Raw genomic sequence first — 18668 nt, 5'->3', positions numbered from 1 at the left:
AAGGTATTATTACTACATGACTTTTGTTATATAGCATGCATTCTCACAAACTACGTGTATTTCACGGTGGTTTGAGATTTCGGAATCTTGTCAAATCTGCTTTGAATTAAACCAGAGTATGGTTGAATCTGAATCAAGCTAGTCTAGGGCTGTTAGGCCTAGGGCTGATTCAGGACGGTTTCATTTTAAGGATGATATTCGTGGTAGGCATATAAACGTCAGTATTGATGCCATAGACCACCAGTGCTTTTAGATAGATTTCTTCGTAATTTCATTGTTGCGTTTCTTCGACGAATTTGGTGGTTTTAACATTGTTTATTTTATATTTTCAGACATTATCCCCAATATAACATGTATCATGTGTATTATCCCAACGTGATCCGTCCCTAGTCCGAACAACCCACTTCCCGGTTCAACGACCTCTAAAGGTGACGTAACCCTATGTCGACCAATAGCACGCCGAGTTGGTTCATTTGCATACGATCCGGAACGATCCGGGAGGGGCCAGAATTTCCCGGACTGAATCACTCAGTCGCCATGTTGGTCCCATAAAGTCACAGTGTTTGTGCAACTTTTCCATTTTTTGCCCGATTTTCGGGACATCGTAGGCAATACATGTAGGCGAGGCTTCGCGTTCAATGCGGAGTCTACTACATGAGCCATTACTAGGACTCTCCTTTGTGGAGAATGAAGGGAGTTTGGTGGATTTTCGAGGGTAAGTTTGCTCCCCTATTTCCGCTTAGTGTGTCTGTCCTCTTTTAGATCCCTGTTTGTTGACATCTTCACTTCTGCTTTCTTCCTCGGGGCTTCACCCGGGTTTTTCTTGGATCTTGTGCGGGGAAGAAGTTCCTGTGATGTGATAGAAGATACCTTTCGTGATTCTGTGTGCTTCTCTTTGATAATTTTAAGACCTGCGTTGAGTTTGATGTTCCGAAAGGTCAAAAAATAAAAATAATTTCTGCGTGTGTCCTAAAGGTTTTGGCATATCCTTCGCCAAAATTACAACCGTGACTTTGTGAAGTTGTTGTAGTGACCGTTACTTCAATCTTGTTTACCAACATTTACCAATCAGAAGTCATTATGACAAAAGGGCCGGAAAGAATGTCGACGAGGAAGAAACCTTGTTATCAGACAGCATTTTCATGTGGAGGGGGTCATGGGGATAACCATGACGTCATTTTGATGCTTTGCTATTTCTGTCACACGTACATGTCAAATAGAAGTTGTCAACAAAAGTAACTAATATTTGTCTGAAATCTTTATTTCGTGTGTGAATCTGAATGAAAATAAGACATGTATTTGGCTATTTTATATGTAGAACCACATTTGACTGTTTTGCAAGGGTGTGATCATGGACCATGTGATGGTTTTCAATAGATAATTTACTAATGTAACTAAAGCCCATATCCCTGAAACCATATCATTCTACGCTGTTACAATCTTGTGACAATGAGTATGAAGGTATTACTATTGTGAAATCCTGCATTGTTTTCTATGCAAATGACTCATGAAATGAGTTTATGCAAAATGAATAATATGGAAAATTTGTCAAGGATGTTTTCATTCTTTGCATCATCATCGTCATCAGTCAACGTCTTTGCAGTTACCTAAGTTATAATGTATGATAGAAGAAGGTAACATAATTATTATTGAAGTCTAGGGTATGGCAACTTGATCTATTTTATACTATTTGATGTGATCGAAGTCATGTTTTTGTTTACAGACTGAATTGCATTGCAACAGTGTTGTGAGTCCCGAACATAAAAGAAAAAGAAAAAAAAATCAAGGAAAAATCCAACATGCCGATCCAAGCACCGCAGTGGACGGACTTCCTGTCCTGTCCGATCTGCTACAACGAGTTTAACGAGAGCCAGCGCAAGCCCATCAGCCTCGGGTGTGGACACACCGTGTGCAAGACATGCCTCGGACAGTTCCACAGCAAGCAGTGTCCCTTCGACCAGACGACCATCACCGTGGATACCGACGTCCTGCCTGTGAACTTTGCCATACTGCAGTTGGTCAGCGGCGATGTTCAGAAGTCGGAGAACGGTGTTATGGGCGTTAGCGAGTTCACGGAGTACTATGAGGATGCCATGGAGTGTATAGAGGAGCTGGCCTTGTACCTGAAGCCATTCAGTGGTGGTATGTCACAACATCTCATCTACTCTTGCAGTCTTTGCACTTGATGTCATGATTTGTAAAATGAAGCCACTGCCAAACAGATCAGAATCATTCAGAATCGTGCTACATGACAATGATTTTAGGAAAAAAATATTGATACTATACTAGTACAGTCAAACCTGTCTATAGCGGTCACTCAAGGGACTGGCCAAAACTGGCCGCTAAGGACAGGTGGCCGCTATGGAGAAAATGTTGATTAATTGACCACGAGTGACACATGTTTTCAGTACCCACTGAGATACATTTATTCACCGTACAGTACACATTTAACATTACATAGGTAAGGCACATTTTAGAAATTCGATTGTTGTTCTTTTACTTCTATTATGGGCTTGAAAAAAAGAATTAATGTATCTGCCAACTCCAAAATCCATGGTCTGCTCGAGCTTCATGTCTGAACAGACCAGCATCGCCATACTCAACTCTTGATCCTTCGCGACTACTTCGCTGCCGGCACACGCGTCACCAACGAGTTTTAATCATATGAAACAAAGTTCTTCGCAGCAAAATGCCCCCTAGTTAGTATAGAACAAAATATATGTTGCTCAGTTGCCACTTACTGTTCGTTTTCGACCGTTTTCAAACACAAAATCGTGGCAACAATTTTCCTAATCTGTTGTTGTTTGCTTGTCATGATCGGCTTCTACCATTATGCTAATAGGGTAATGAGAGGAAGGTCGCTCTTTTGAGGGCTTTTTTCTTTTCAGAAAATTGCAACAGCCCAAATTTTACAAGATAGTAATGTTATCCATATTTAGTTTGAAGCTTTTGGTTCAGTAATTATCGTCAGTGATAGTTTGCAGCAAAATAGATTTAACACACTATACCTCCGCAACAGTGGTGTCTTCCGATGACCTTTATGCTGCTCCGCCATTTTGAAAATCGTGTTTGGGCACATTTTCGGATGAATTCCCGGGGAAAACGGAAATATTGGGCCGACATTGAAATAATTCGCCAACTAAGCGCATCAGATACATGTGCGGGTTGTATTTTCCAAAAACTACCGTAATCTTTGTCCAATCCAAATGCACAGAAATAGTCAAATATGCTACGATGTACAAACGCAAGCCATGTGAAGAAATACTTGACTTCGCGCGCGTCAAACCATGGATAATCTAACGAAGATAAAACATTCTTGTTTTCTTTATTATTATCCCGTAAAGTTGAGTTCACATAAACTTGATAACTGCATTAAAAAATGAAGATTTTGAACCCGGCGTGCGGTGGCGATGCGGCTTCCACCGGCGCATATTGGCCGTTATCGGCAGTGTTACTGTACTCGCGGGACCGAAAATCGTCTGGCCGCGACCGCGTTGGACAGGTGGCCGCTATAGCCTAATTCTTAATGCTTATGTCAATGGGAAAAATCCAAGGGACCGACAAAAAGTGACCACTATGGGCAGGTGGCCGCTATGCAAAGGTGACCGCTAATACAGGTTTGACTGTACATGTAGTTAAATAATATCTCTTTTAGAAGATTTACTGGATGAATACTCAGTAATTGTATTTGTCTCGTATTTCCAGCAGAATTATGTTCCTAGTAGTATTATGCTTCATGTATTCACTCAATATCAAAATCAAGCCACAGAGTACAGGAGCCAATTTCCGAAAGACGCATAGAAATGTGATATCGTTTAACCCATCTTACAGAAAAGGTTTGACCTGATATTTTAGTAGAGGGGGTCCTCCATCATGCATGATGATGTTGTGCTCAAATTGTGGTATCATGCTCCTTCTAACACTAATTTAAGATGAATTGTTCATGGGGCACAGGTGTAACCATGCACATTTTCAAGGGGGAGGGGCCCAAATCTAGTCATCAAACAAGCTAAACCTTTGCGGACATCTTACAGGAGGAGCAGGAAACAACAGCCCTCTGAGCCGCCCCATGCAGCGCAAGCTGGTCACCCTGGTCAACTGTCAGCTGGTGGAGGACGAGGGCCGAGCTCGTGCGATGAGAGCGGCGCGTTCTCTCGGGGAGCGGACGGTGACGGAGCTGATTCTGCAGCATCAGAACCCGCAGCAGCTGTCCCAGAACCTGTGGGCTGCAGTCAGGGCCAGGGGATGTCAGTTTCTAGGGCCAGGTATGTGTCTACTGCATGGTAGTTAGGCTTAATTAGGAAATCATACCTTTGATACTGTAAGTCTTGGAATTTTCGCAGTGGTTTTATTTTCACAGTAGGCAAATTCATGACACTGATTGAATAAGTGTTTCCAATGTAAATTGCTACTATACTTCAGAATTGTTAGCAAATGTAAAACATGGCGAAAACTCCCACCCCAAAATAAAACCACTGCAAAAGTAAGTGAAGTTACAGTATTGTATATCAGCATTTCTTGGGATTCTCATTGGCACATAAGGACTTCAACACAAATTGCACTAAGAAATCATCATTAATTTTTGTACTCAGAGTCTCTCCACCAGCCTTTACAAATTTGTGACTTACTATTGTTCCATTGTCTGTCTTTTGTAGCCATGCAGGAAGAAACCCTGAAGCTGATCCTGCTGGCTCTGGAGGATGGTTCAGCCTTGTCCAGGAAGGTGCTGGTGATGTTTGTGGTGCAGAGACTGGAGAAGCAGTTCTCACAAGCCTCCAAGACGAGCATCGGCCACGTGGTACAGCTCCTGTACAGGGCCTCCTGCTTCAAGGTGTACAAGAGAGATGGAGACTCCTCACTCATGGAACTCAAGGAAGAGGTACGATACTAAAGACTTTTTACATCTTAAATCTGGAGTTTCTGATCATATAGGGTCAGTGAATCACATACAACTGTTAGTTTTGACATCTTTGTGGTTGTTTTGTGATCGTGGTTTTCGCACTGCGTGCAAAAATGCGTGTTCTGTATTCTCTCTACTTCCTTGTTTCAAAGCTGAACTTAAAACCATCACAGACACTCCATCTTCGCCATACCATGAAATCACATCACCGCAAACTCAATTGCCATCACAGTATTTTAGAAAATGGATATAATGTATTTTGAGCCCTGCTGAGCATTTTTATTTGGGTTGCAACAATTTTAGGAAAGATTGGGAGGTAAAGATTCTTCCTTTCATAAAACCAAATGCTGGCTTTGTAGTTCTTATCAGATATTTGTGTCTCTCCCTAAGTTCCGTACATATGACGGCCTGAGAAGAGAACATGACGCCCAGATTGTTCAGATTGCCATGGAGGCTGGGCTGAGGATATCGCCTGAGCAGTGGTCATCCCTACTGTACGGAGACACTGCCCACAAGTCACACATGCAGTCTATCATCGACAAGGTAACCACTCACCTCTCTTGGTATAGAAATGCTTTGATTCTGACAAGACTGGCTAGAAGTGTAATACTAGCTATAGAAGCAGGTAAACATTATTATACACAAATTATGCTACTTTAGGCATCATTTGTATGTGCATGTATAATTGTATGCAAAGATATACATCATAGAACTCTGGTGCACATACATTTTTAGACACGAGTTTGCATGTCACAACAAATTTCCTAAATTCTGGTTAACAAAAAAGAAAGAAAGGTGAATCGTAAACTCTACAGTAGCATGAATGTTACATTCTAGAAATCAATTGGGGATTCAAACCAAGGCATTGTAATCCGGAGGCAGTTGAGACCTTTGCACACACTACTTACACAGACATCTCAACTCTCCACAGTTGCAGACACCAGGTTCCTTCGCCCAGAGCGTGAACGAGCTCGTGATAGCCCTTCAGCGCTCCGGCGATCCCGCCAACCTGTCCCGCCTGCGGCCGTACTTCGACGAGCTGGCCAAGATCGACCCGAGCCCCGACAGCGAGACGCCGCAGTGGGACGACACCAGGAAGGGCATGCAGGCGGTGAAACTGGTGGTGCAGGGGGTGGTGGACTTCATCCAGAACTACAGCGGCAACAGGAAGGGGGACTCTGCACAGGTGAGGATATTTGGATACTTTATTCAGTCCACCAGCTACTGTAAATGCAGAAATGTTTGCGGTGGTTTTATGTTCGCGATTTTCGCGGCTTCCGTTTCACCGCAAACTTAAAACCACCACGGACATTTTCGTCCAGTACTGTAGCAGTATGTGACTATAGCGCTGCCACAAACTTAAAACCACCGCGAACACTCCATTTTCTCCTTAGCGTGAAATTAAAACCACTGTATGCATTTGCAGTAACATACATAATATGTAGATAGCTAATCTTCCTGGATATAAAAACAACAGATTACGTACAAATAATACAAAAAGTTATGGCAGCTACTTACAGGCTATTCAAGTTAACATGTAACTAAGAGCCTCCCACTGAAACTTTGTTGCTGATTGTATGTCATATGGCAAACTGTTCCGTATAGACCTGTACATGAAGGCCATTTTTGTGGCATTTGTTTTTGGTTTCATTCTGGTTATAACTTATAGGACTGAGGATAGGATGTGAAGTATTATTTCTGTCAATAGTGGGGTCACTTCTCTTCAAACCTGCTGGAATTAGGGATTAGAAACTAGCTGTGATTCAATTTTTGTCTACTGTTTGTTTTCTCCAGGTCACGAGTGGGAAATATAAGACCAGCATGTGCCGAGACCTGAACAGAAACGGAACAGGCTGCCCACGGGGCGTCAACTGCACATTTGCACACTCTGACGAGGAGATGTACAGGTAGATCAACTTGGCTTTACTCTGCTTTCTTCTGTTTACATGGAACTGTGATAAGATAATTTTACCTTTCCGTTCAATTGTCACAAAGCTGTTGAAAGATGAGTATGTGTTCAGGGCTCGAAATCCTGGGTGCATGTTCATTTTTGTGCACCCAAAATTGGAGCTGTGCACCTAACTTTTGACCGTGGATGCACGGGTGTACCTAGATAATTGGGTAAGGTTTCATATCTTAAGCTACTATTTTTTCGTGTGCCTAAATTTTTAGGTCATTGTTTTATTCCTGAAAATGAATTTCTAGCCTTGGTGTTGAAAAATGTTCAATGCAAAACATTTTTTTGCATTCTACAGGTACCGTGCAAGGAACAGAAAAGCTGTGGAGAAAGGGAACACCAAAGAGATCCCCTCCTTTAAGGGGGAGGCCAAGAAAGGCAGCCCCCTGGTTGCCAAGGGAACATCCTCTCCCCCTTCTCCGCCACCCCCAGGCCTGGTCTCAAGGTCAACTGTCTCAGACTACAGTTCTAAGTAAGTCACAGCTGTGTGAGACTTCTTTCTGTCACATGCACAAAGTATTAACTTTCTGCTGCAAATTACAGGTTCCAGATGGATATTTCATGAAATTAACAGTTTGTATCAACTACTCTTTACCAGTGGGGTCGGTCCAAGGGAGCCACCAGACATGCCAAGGTCTCAGTCTCCACTGTCTTCCTACGGCAGACAAGCAGCGTACCCTCCCAGGGTCTCCTCCATGGAGCAGTACAGTCACCAACCACCAGGGGGAGCCATGAGACAGCCTCTACCGTCAGACATGCCACCTGAACGTAAGTATTGCACTCTTGTCTTTTCTTTGGTTACATAACCCCTTGTGTTTTTGTAAAAAAAAAAGACTTGGTGTTGAAATGATGGGAACAAATGAACCCATAACTTTATACATACTTGTGCATGAATTTGTTTTTCTAAGAGAACATACAACATGACCATGGGTCGATGTTCAAATGCTAGTAGGAAAGAAATTTCCTAATTAACATGTCAAACACCAGTCCTTTCTTGGATCTTCTCAAGAAAGGGTAGACCTCGTTGCACTCTACTGACATCACTTACCAGGCCTGCGGTTTGTATTATTCTTGTAGCACGGGCATCGGCACTGGCTGGTGTTTTTGCAGAAGTTACCAACGGTCAAGAGGGGATTGGCTGGTAACTTATGCCAGGGCTATATCTGACAATGACCGGAAGTGGTCCAGTGTGCTGCATGTTTATTTGTCTTTACCACCTGATCTATTCAGTATGAGAAGTGAATCTGTGAGAGTCTGATCTAAGTCTGTGTGGAGGTCTGAAAAGTGGATGTGATTTGGATTAAGATTACTTTTCATTCTACCTGTCCTGTGCATAGCCGAAGCTAAACTTATCATTTCAAAATTACAAAATGGGTACCATGAGCCCATATTCTTAGTCTGTTAAATTGTAATGATGGCTTATGGGTATGTCAAGGACTTGCTGTGATGTTTATTCTTTACTGAGTTTACAGCTAAGCTGGGAAGGACAGCTTGTCATTTGTAGCGAAAGTCTGCTTGTCCAGGACAGGTCTTACGATGGTAATTTCAACCCCTTGTGTGTCAGAGATAGACAGAGTGACTGTGTGGTTCAGTTGTTGCTGTATAGCTGGGTGAATGATTCTGATGCAAGATTGGAGACTTGTGACTTGCGTTTGTTACGTAACCACAAGTTGGGTTGGAAATGCGGAAGGAAGAATGGAAAGTAGAATGGATGTATAGACAAGCATGGTTGTTTGGTCACGATAGTTTTAATGATAAGCCTCTCAGAAAAACTGATAGTGCCAGACATTGAATATCTTTCGCTTTGTGGGTGTTGGCACCAATTACTGGAGTTAGTATAGTACTGCATTTTTTAGATATGAAAATTATCATTTTTTGAACCCCTGAAGTGAAAATTTGCAATGGAATGACAAGCTTATAACAAATGGCTGCTACCAAATGAAGTCGTAAAGTCCATAGAATGAAGACCCTGTGTTGCTTTGTCTCAGAGCCAGAATCCTAAGTTCTGACCATCAATTCATTCATCTTGCAGATCATAACATACCCTGTGAGAAAACTCATTAAAACAAATTGCTTGGCTTGAAAAAAACTTGCCTATCGGGAAAGTTTCCACTGAAAGAGACATGTGAGTCTTTGTATTTTAAGGGACACAATGAGTTGTATGGCATTGGTATTCAGGAAATATTGTACAGTGTATGTATTCTGGCTTTCTGCTTGTCATGAAACCGCTTTTATAATATTGTTTGGTCTCGAAACATTGTATGTTAGGGACCTACTTGGATGGAATCCACCGAGTTAGAGTTTAGACGAACAAAGTTATGAGCGCAGATGGTGAAGTATGTGTACCGAACTGAGGCTGAGGACAGGAAAGGGACGTACCGTGTATGTGTAGTGGTTCCAGCATGTTCACTATGGGGTTGTTTTGCAGAAGGTCCAACATACTTGGTGGAAACTGTGCAAGTGCAGATGGTGCCCGTGGAGACAGGTTATCCAAGGGTTGTCAGTAAGTTATTGTGCGCTGCTTACTTCTCGTACCATACCTTCACTTGTACCAATCAATTTAAGGTAGAACCCGATGAGACCATACAGCATGTGAGACGTAAGCTTTGTTAGGTAGGCAGGTAGGTACCGCTGGTTTCTGTTGTTACCCTTAATCCTTGCATAACACCGCCGTGTGTTTTGTGGTATGGTACTATTAAAATCCTCCTTTTCCAGCTGTGTAAATGTTGAGTGATGAGAGGGTAGTTTAGCTGTATTATTTTGGTAAGTATGGTTGTGACGTGACATGTGTCTTCTTTCCATAGGAATGTGTTTGAAGTGAAATGAGACCGAGAATTCGCTATGGGGCTCTCATCCAAAGTCTGGAAGCAAATGGATTGGCGTGCTGGTGAGCAACAGAGAGAGTAACCGCACTCTTGTTTTCTCCCTTTGTCTATTCCAGGTGGGTACTACCCTCCGCAACACCCGCAGTACATGACACAGCAACCGCCGCCTCCGATGACCCCTCCATATCCGGCGCAGTACCCTCCGCCGTCGTCGTATCGTCCCCAGGAACCTGCCCCGCCACCGATGCCCTACCGGCCGTACGTACAGGACAGCTACGGGAACGGGATGTACTCCCAGCCACCACCCAGCCAGTACCAACCTCAGCAGTACCCCCCGCCCATGGACCGGGGAGTTTGGCCGCGGTACCCGGTCCGGGAGGACGTGCCTGTTAGAGTTCCCACCAGAGGCGGGTACGCGGGGTATGATGGCATGGTGCACCAGTATCCAGGGCCGTACCAGGGGAGCATGTCACAGCCAACGGTAAGGAACAGATCGTTTTTGATAAAAAATGTTCTCAATATCGTGTCTAGTTATTCTTCATATTATGCCTGTATTGTGTTTGTAAATATCATTGATTATTTAGTATCAATAAAACATGCAACAAATCAATAAACTGTCCTTGTTATATTGAGAATTATCCTAGCTAGCTCTGGATCTGGCAGAAAGTTTGCACTTTCACACTCAGCGGCAAACAGATTTTCATGATTTTTGTCCTTATGTTCACTCCTGCACTATGTACTTCATGCAAAATGATGAATTGTAATAATAATAGATTAACTCTATTTATTTTCCTGTTCACCCCACAGAACCTACAGAACCAGAGTCTGAAAGACCTACAGCGTAGAAGGGACGAGCTCCTGGCTCAACTCAACCATCCCGCACACTGCATGCCTGTGGCCCGCTCCCCGTCCCCCTCCCCCTACAGCTCCCCTGCACACACTCCCCCCTCCACTCTCAACTCCAAAGCCACCCCCTTCTTCCCACGGAAACCTGACTACACCGATGAGACAGAGAAGGAGGGCGAGGTACAGTCTGACGGCACAGGGCAGACGAAAGAGTACAGCCCGTGGTCGAGTGGCGTCCTGATCCAAACCAAGGACGTCATGCCTCACACGGCCACTCCCTCGTCTTCCACAACCGTGGTGTCCAGCTCCCAGTCATCCTACAGTAGGAACTACCTGACGGAGAGCTCGCTCGTGACGGAAATCCGCCGCCTCTCGGACGAGGCACTGGCGCAGGTCCTGGTACGGGAGGATCTGAACTACCTGCGTGGGCAGGACCAGCCGGGGTACCTCATCCGTCAGGAGGTGCAGCGTCGCACGCTCGAGCGCGCCAAGGAGCTGGAGGACGACCTGATCCCGTTCTCCAGCACGCCCATGGTGTCCAAGTACGGGCCCATCTCCCGCACGGCCAGGGCAATGATACGGAACACTGGACCGTACCAGTCCACCGCCATCGCGGGGAATACCAGCACGGTGTCGGTCAAGTCGACGGAGAACATGATCCAGTCGACGCACGAGCGAGTCCACAGCCCCACAGAAGCGGAGGAGCAGGACAGCCGGTACAGCAAGAGGCAGTCGGTGCCCATGTACCGCGGGGTGTGGAACATAACCGACAGGTAAAGCCAGGTTTCCCACCGAGAATTCTGACATCTTTGCCAGTTTGTTTCATCACCAGTCCTGGTTTGCCTTTTGATTTGATACTTGCTGTGAATCAATCTTATGACCTGTCTCGGCCTTGTGTATGTTTCAGAGAGGATCCGTCCCAAAACACTAGGTTAGTTCACTCTCCCTCCCTCTTGCATGGGCCCAGGAAGGGATGGTAGTCCAGGTAAAACCCTTGCCATGGCTGTCCCAGGTCCCCTGGAGGAACGGTCAGGTTTTGAACGTCAACAAAACTTCAAATAGTTTCTTACTGGAAGTAGGAATCATTTGTAGTTGATTGACATAGCCTAAACTAAAATGTCAATATTGTTTTTTATCATCATATGCATTAAATCAAAATGCTGAAATGACAGATAAAGAAACTGGTTAAGCACAGTTTTGTTGCTTAATTTAAATAGTTTCAACTGGCTGATATTGATATTACTTTACATAATTGCAGAATGAAGTGTCATATCTCTGCCACATTTGCAGGCAGCTGACTTCAGTGTTGTTGCTACTTACACCATTTAACACAACACCGTTGCTTCTTGTTTTGTGTATTCCAGTAATTTTTACTCGATAGCTGACCATGTACAATATTTATGTGAACTATGGAATTGATACAGACTTGTGAAGATGATAGCAAGCTTGCCTGGTCACCATCCTTGCCTGGTTTGATGAAAGGGAAACTCTGAGAACTGGTGTTGTTGGGTGAAGGCTGTCCAGCTCAGTTCAAATTGGGGACGGGAGGGACATAGCAGACACAATTCACATGCGTCGATTTGATTAAGAGTTATTTGAGCAAAGCTATAACATGTTCATTTTAGATCTGCTCGATTAACATTTCGCTACGATTATCAAGGCTTCAGAGAAAAAGCATAGTTGCTTATAGTACTACATATGATAGCTGCATGTATGTAGATGATTACTGATGGCCATATTTGGTCAGGATTCACAAACTAAAGATTTTTTCGGATTGTGATGTGTGGAAACTTTTCCACCAGTAGTGAAAATACTCTTTGCTGGTGCATGTTATTTACTTATGGAAGCAAATTGCACAACAATGTAGCTACTTTTTTTTGGAGAATGACATGGTAATTATTTCCCTGTAGAATAAATAATCTCCCGAGCGCTCCCGTGACGACGTCCCGCGCCTCTGGGTCGTCCACCGTGGAGCGCGAGCAGTTGAAGCTGGAGCTTCGACAAATCAACAACCAGATCAACTCCCACCAGCAGCAGCAGCAGATACAGGTATAGTTTCTGTTGTTACTTCACCCCAAGGGAGGGAAGTACTGTACATCTGGAAACGTTTACAGTGGTTATATTGATCATATTTTCAACGTTTTTGCAGGCTCCTCTTCACTGTGAATTCATGACACTATGTTACAGTGTGTCACTTCTCAGTTGTTGTAATTGTGGACTTAAAACGCCAGAAAGACCTTTGCTGTTCTGCAGCAAAAATTGTAAAAATAAATGTACTGTAGTGTTTCTAGCTTGTCGGAGTGTCTGCATGTGTGTGTTTCTGCCACCCCTAATGCACTCAATGCAGCATTGCTGTTGTCATAGCTGAGAAAGCTCAGACATTTGCATATTACATTAACATAATCTAATAAACGTGATGGACATGGCTGTTACAGGAGGCTAAGAATGCCATGTTGCTGAAGCGCGAGCAGGACGCGCTGGCCTGGCTGAAGAGCAGCGTGTCGGACAGACAGCTGAACGACGACCAGCGCCTGGCGTACGAGCTGCAGCGGATCGAACTCGGCATTCGGGAGAAGGAGAGAGAGCTACAGAGGGTAGGAATGAAAGATACGGTAATTCTTGTTAACGGTAACTTAATTTTAGCTACTTAAGCGGTCACTAGTTTTCATCATTGCAAATATTTGATCACCTAACATTTGAGACAGTGATTTTTGTTCCCACCATTTAAATTAAATGCAGTGAACTATTCCCTTTTCCCCAAACTGATAAGATCACCAACTGCAATATTAGATGGATTTACAGTAAACAGATGGAGGACATATTGGTCTGAATTGCTATCACAATTTCCTTCAAAATTTGTGATACATGGGATGGCAGTTATTGCAGACGTTAGTCATGCCAATTTACAACTTTGAGTTATAAGATAGATCACCTAACTTTTGATTTGACACTTGCAAGGAAAAATTTAGTTTATAAGTTAATGATGTAAAAAGAAATGTTTGAATGTGGAGATATGTATGTATGTTTTACATGACAGACCACGTGGTCTTATGCTACATGCTTACACAGTATAATATACAATAAATCAAGTCACTTTATCCTATTGACTTTGGCATTCCACATCCGCCTGCTTCTTGCTTTCTTGTTACCCGGAGTACAAGCCATCACAAATCGATTATGTTCTCATATCGTCTCGCTGGGCAACCTTCATCCGGGACAGCAAAGTGAAATGGGGCATGGCATGCAAACGAATGTGGAGATGATTAGTGGAAAACATTGTAATACATTGTACTTGATTTAGTACTACAGTAGATTCCGCATATCTGTATAGCCCATTTGTCAGCCCAAATTATACGACTCCCCGAACTATAGGACTGTCCGAACTAGCAATATTGACGTCCCGAAGGGGGGGGGGGGGGCGAATTGGATTTTGGGTAAGACACACAATTACACTAACGATATCGCAACTTTATTTTGCAAAATTTTAATCAAAGTACAATCCGACCTTTTCGTCGATCTTAACGTCACCATATTGGATTAAATACGCGATCCATTTTGTTCAGATAAGCCCGAACTGCGTGGGAAACTCCTGCCAAATAAAAAACTCCCGCCGCATGTTCATCACGTGAAATCTTACAGTCAACCAATCAGAGCACAGGTTTTTATGACGTAAACCAATCAGCGCGTAGAAAAATGCATATCAATGAGTAAACAAAGATGGCCGCCCAGCGTCACCAGACCCCTTCGTCGCTTTATTTTATTCTGAAATCGCGATGTAAAATAGGATTCATCTACGCTACATAAGCAGGATTTTCACGGGGAAAGAATGTAAGGAATAGGTTCTCCGTCGAATACGGCCACAAATAACTGTAAATCGCGGCAAAATACAGCGTAGAGGCTCAAATGCTCCGACAAAAATCGTGTTTTTCTTTTCGTATTTTTGTTCACTTTCGTCGCTTGAGTCTTGAAAAACAGGTTTTTAATGAGATCACCGTATGTCAAAGGCACCGATATCGACTGTTTGCAAGCATGACAATAGCGAGTAACAAAAGAATGTGATTGTTGAACGGTAGACGGCGTCCCCACTCCCGAAACAACAATTCAAATCCAAAATTTAGCCTGTAGTTGTGGGTCATTTTACGATAAAATCGGACAAGATTCTATACAATACCCCGAACTTTACGATTATGTGCGATACAGTTATGCATCGTTTTTACAATTGAGTGAATGGTAAATGGTTTGGTGTTTTGGAATTCTATACAGAAAGACGAAATATACAGAAAAAAGGTATACAAATAATTGGCATATACTGTATGATGCAATTGTACAGTGTGTGTCAGGTGAAATTTGATGCTGCTGTTTTAAACAAGGCTTTTCGATACTGCCATTCAACAGTTTTTCTGCCAAAGTAAACATTGATAAACCCACAGTAGTAACCAAATACTTTGCAAAAAATTCAATATGTTTCACGCACTTTGTTTTAGCTTCATACAGAGTCTTCACACTTGTTGCTCTGTTTCTCTCAATGGCAGGCCCAGCCCAGGAGCCAGCATGACACGGCCAGCGACTTCGAGATCGCTCGCCAACTCCAGGAGTTTGAGAACGGCCACCGGCCCAAGCCAGGCCCTGACACTGCAGACAGGAGCAGACACGCCGTACAAGACGACCTGGTCAGTTCAACCTCTGACATTTTCCTTTTATTCTTTAGTCATCTATTTGTATGCACTGTAGTGTTTTGGGAAGAGGTAGTTCAAAATGTACCGGAGATCATACCCAAGACCCTATAGATTCCTTGCTCCTTAAGCACTTCAGGAAGAGCATCACTCAGTGAAACTGAAAGGACAAATTTATTTACATATTTACTTATCTATCTGTTTAAGATTTACCAAATTTGTGGAAGGATGCACATAATAGTTGACCATCACCTTTTCAAGATGTCAACGCAGAACCATACTGGAAGGTTTGAACCACACCGGGATGGACCTCTACTCTTTTTGATAAGTGTGCTGGGTTCTTAAACATGCTCGAAGTGTGGTTGTCCTCAGACATGGTACCAGCTCAATTCAAATGTTGAGGCCTGTTAGGGATTCGAACCCAGAATCTTTCGATTCTTAAGTCAGCAACCCTAATCACAAGACCACCTTGCCATTCATATCAGGAGAAAGCCCTGTTATGTTGTGAAGTCTCCCATCCTAATCTGACTTGCAATTTCTGTCAACTTCACAGGAGGCGAACGACTACCGTGTGGCTCTGGAGGCCCAGAAGGCGGAGGAACTGTCGGAGATTGAGTACCAGGTCCGCCGAGAGGCTGAGCGTAAGCAACGTCTGGTGCAGGAACGGGAGCGACTGGACCAGGAAGAACGAGACCGTCGTCTGGCCGAGCAACTGGTGTACAGCGAGGTGGGTAGCGGGGATGTTAGGTATTGTAGAACATCTAGGATTTATCATACTAATCTGAAAATTGAGGGAGGAAAATGAACTGAGATTTGAACTCGCATGCAATACGTTTTGATAGCCACCCCTTGAAATTAAAATATATTTCTCGGGTCTCCTTTTTTTCTGAAGTTGTTTGTTGCATTGTCACATACTGTATGCAGATCAAGTAGATAAATTCAGTTTTATACAACAACCAAGAAACTTTTGTCATTTTAGCAAGCTTGTGGAAGTTTATATGAAAAGTTTGTTCGAGTAAGACTTGTTGTGTAAAGGACTAACTAGTCCATCCTCCCACAGGTGGGTTACCAGCACCAGACCAACGACAGACCCTCGTACGCCAGCGCTGTAGCGGACAGAAGGGTGCGATCAAACGGCGTGCACGGCGCAGTACGGGACCTGCAATTGGCTCCCAGGATATCGACCGGTCAAGACACCGTGGTCACTTCTTCCGTGGCGAGAGCCAAGCCCTGCACACTACCAAGTAACGTGGTGGAAGACAGCAGTGTGGGTGTGCACTAGACAAGTTACCTTAATTTTTATGTAGTCTTTGAATAGCTTTATCTAGTTGGTACTCACACAACCAGAGATTGTTTACTGGCCAATACAGCAGTAGCAACTGTCATTTGCCACTGATAGATTTACTGAAACATCAGATAGAAAATCTGTGGTTATGTGAAAATTATTTTTAGTGGTGCTTATTTTAAATCTTGCTGTATGCTTGGACAATGGTTGTAAAAGGTATGTGATATTTATATTACAAGGATAGCTTGCACATGTACATATCAATATATGTTTGATGCTTTGGTAGGTAGAGGTAAGTGTATTTTCCATGAACTAGAATCTCTTAAATACCTTTGCAGAAACTTGTAGATATAAGACAGCCTGCTTCCTTCTTGATGACCCTATAGCCTTGCCAGGATATTCTTAAAGAAAAACAAACTATTTCTAAAGCTGTTAAACAGTCATTGAATGTAGGAAGTAAGATGCTTCTGACTTGAAAATCTGCTGCGAGTTATGTTTCCAAAGGAAGAGTGCTAAGCGTGCATGTATTACCATTAAAGGTGTGAAAGGTATCTTTGTTTTTTTATGGAAATCTAAGATCTAGAAATTGCACTGTGACCTGCTTTATATTCATGCTGTCAAGTAGTTGAGATCTGGTTTACTCTATGTGAACTGAACAATGACGTTTGTTTGACATTCTTGTCTTGAATCAACTCAAGCTTACAATGATTTTCTGTGCTGTAATAGATGAAGGGAATGTACAAAGTCTATGGTGTGTTGGACCTGCAGATGCTATATGTCTGCCTTTTTTGCCTTGTTTCCCTTTAAAACTTGAAAGCTAGACTAGGCAGGATTTTTGCCCTTGAAATATAGATGAAAATAATACCTATTTCATACATGATTTTGAAATATCTACCTGTACCATTCTGAACTACTAAGAAAGTTCAAGTCGCCCTTTTGAAATATTTTTTATTTGAAATCTTTGCACACTAAGCAAAAGTGTTTGGCTGTTGTTGATATGTTTGCTGTTTTTGCTGGGAATTTATCTCATCAGAAATGGATTGACATTGTGCTATACATGGTATATATTATGGAGAAGAAAAATGGCAAAAAATCCTGCATACAGTATCTTTGAACGTAACAAAATTTGCTTTGTAGCTAGCTTCTGGATATTGCATGTATAAACATGCCATGGAACGAATTCTGAGCGGTACAAATGATCAAACTAATCAAATGTACAAAAAATAAGAGCTTTTACAAAGTTACTGCTTAAGTAAGTGCCCTGTATATATTGGCACTGGACGTTGGCTTTCTTTTGGGAAGTATTTACTATTGTACTGCATTCATGTCAGTGATGCTCACATGAGCCTGAAAAGATGTGCTTTTTTATTTGTTGACACATTTTGGTGCCGTTAACATTCATTTGGCGGCCACCAGAACATAAACAAGATCCTTAAGGCCACACACTTTGATTTCCTTAGTTCTCTGACTTTTTAAAGTAAGGTTTAGCAAGAGAACATTATGAAAACAGAGGACTGGGAGGAAGACGTGAATCTAACAATATTTACTCCCAAAAACCGAGTGTACCACGGTTACAGATTCTTCCCTCAGACTCTGTTCATCATCCACTTAACATGTTTTTTTTTTACCAATAAATTGAATCTTGGTGGCCTTATGGAATAGAACAGACTGTATGGAATAGAAATTGTACAGGACTTTAAATGCACACTTCCATGTTTCAGGAGAATCCTCATGTAAGCATCATATTAATTCTCTGTGCATTGCACACTAGTGTAAGGTGTTATTAGGTACAGATAGTGTACAATAAAGGGTGATTTGTATAACTCACTTGACTTCTGTGTTTTGGTGTTTTTCTTTTAAGTATCGTCATCAAGATCCCACTAATATAAAGGCTTCACTTGTTCACGTTTTGAAATCATTCTGTCGGACACTGTGATGTTGTTAAGATTAATTAGTCAAGTGTTGTGTTTAGCTGATTAAACAATACCTTTGACCTCATTAGGTCCCAAATAAAACATCGCAAACAACTTTATTTTCCTCGTGCAAACAAAGTGAAACCTCTCCGCAGGATGCCCTTTGTTACCTTCCAAAGCCCCACGTTTCATTGCTATCTGAAATATACTAATCATAAACGTTGCTAGAACACCTGGTTGCCATGACTACGGTGACGCGGGGCCCAAAT

The 18668-nt window shown here is 42.8% G+C and overlaps 1 protein-coding gene across 4 annotated transcripts; it reads left to right on the top strand.

The window, feature by feature from the left end:
* The first annotated feature begins 499 nt into the window (after positions 1–499).
* On the top strand, positions 500–18318 carry LOC136441265 (roquin-1-like). 4 transcript variants are annotated; one of them, XM_066437446.1, is made up of 18 exons: positions 500–715; positions 1724–2142; positions 4035–4265; positions 4656–4879; positions 5291–5443; positions 5832–6086; positions 6695–6807; positions 7156–7329; positions 7456–7625; positions 9286–9360; positions 9799–10163; positions 10490–11301; positions 11436–11459; positions 12439–12577; positions 12964–13140; positions 15061–15198; positions 15755–15928; positions 16262–18318. In XM_066437446.1, exons 2-18 carry the CDS (start codon positions 1800–1802, stop codon positions 16481–16483), a joined length of 3789 nt encoding a protein of 1262 aa, XP_066293543.1. In that variant the 5' UTR covers positions 500–715; positions 1724–1799; the 3' UTR covers positions 16484–18318. The 4 variants fall into 4 exon arrangements, with proteins under 4 accessions (XP_066293543.1, XP_066293544.1, XP_066293546.1 ...); XM_066437447.1 differs by having other exon boundaries at positions 501–715; positions 12964–13122; XM_066437449.1 differs by lacking the exon at positions 9286–9360 and having other exon boundaries at positions 501–715.
* Positions 18319–18668: the final 350 nt, after the last annotated feature.

The sequence above is a fragment of the Branchiostoma lanceolatum genome, chromosome 9 (assembly GCF_035083965.1).
Source record: "Branchiostoma lanceolatum isolate klBraLanc5 chromosome 9, klBraLanc5.hap2, whole genome shotgun sequence".
In the NCBI taxonomy this organism is placed as follows: Eukaryota; Metazoa; Chordata; class Leptocardii; order Amphioxiformes; family Branchiostomatidae; genus Branchiostoma; species Branchiostoma lanceolatum.
The sequence above is the reverse complement of the archived record's forward strand: the minus strand, read 5'-3'. Positions and strand labels throughout refer to the sequence as shown.

What these genes read in the sequence shown, in the direction of transcription:
- LOC136441265 (XM_066437446.1), top strand. Translation starts at nt 1,800, where the DNA reads ATGCCGATCCAAGCACCGCAGTGGACGGACTTCCTGTCCTGTCCGATC. An exon ending in CCTGAAGCCATTCAGTGGTG is followed by an intron (nt 2,143 to 4,034) that starts GTATGTCACAAC and finishes GACATCTTACAG; the next exon opens with GAGGAGCAGGAAACAACAGC. An exon ending in GATCCGTCCCAAAACACTAG is followed by an intron (nt 11,460 to 12,438) that starts GTTAGTTCACTC and finishes ATTTCCCTGTAG; the next exon opens with AATAAATAATCTCCCGAGCG.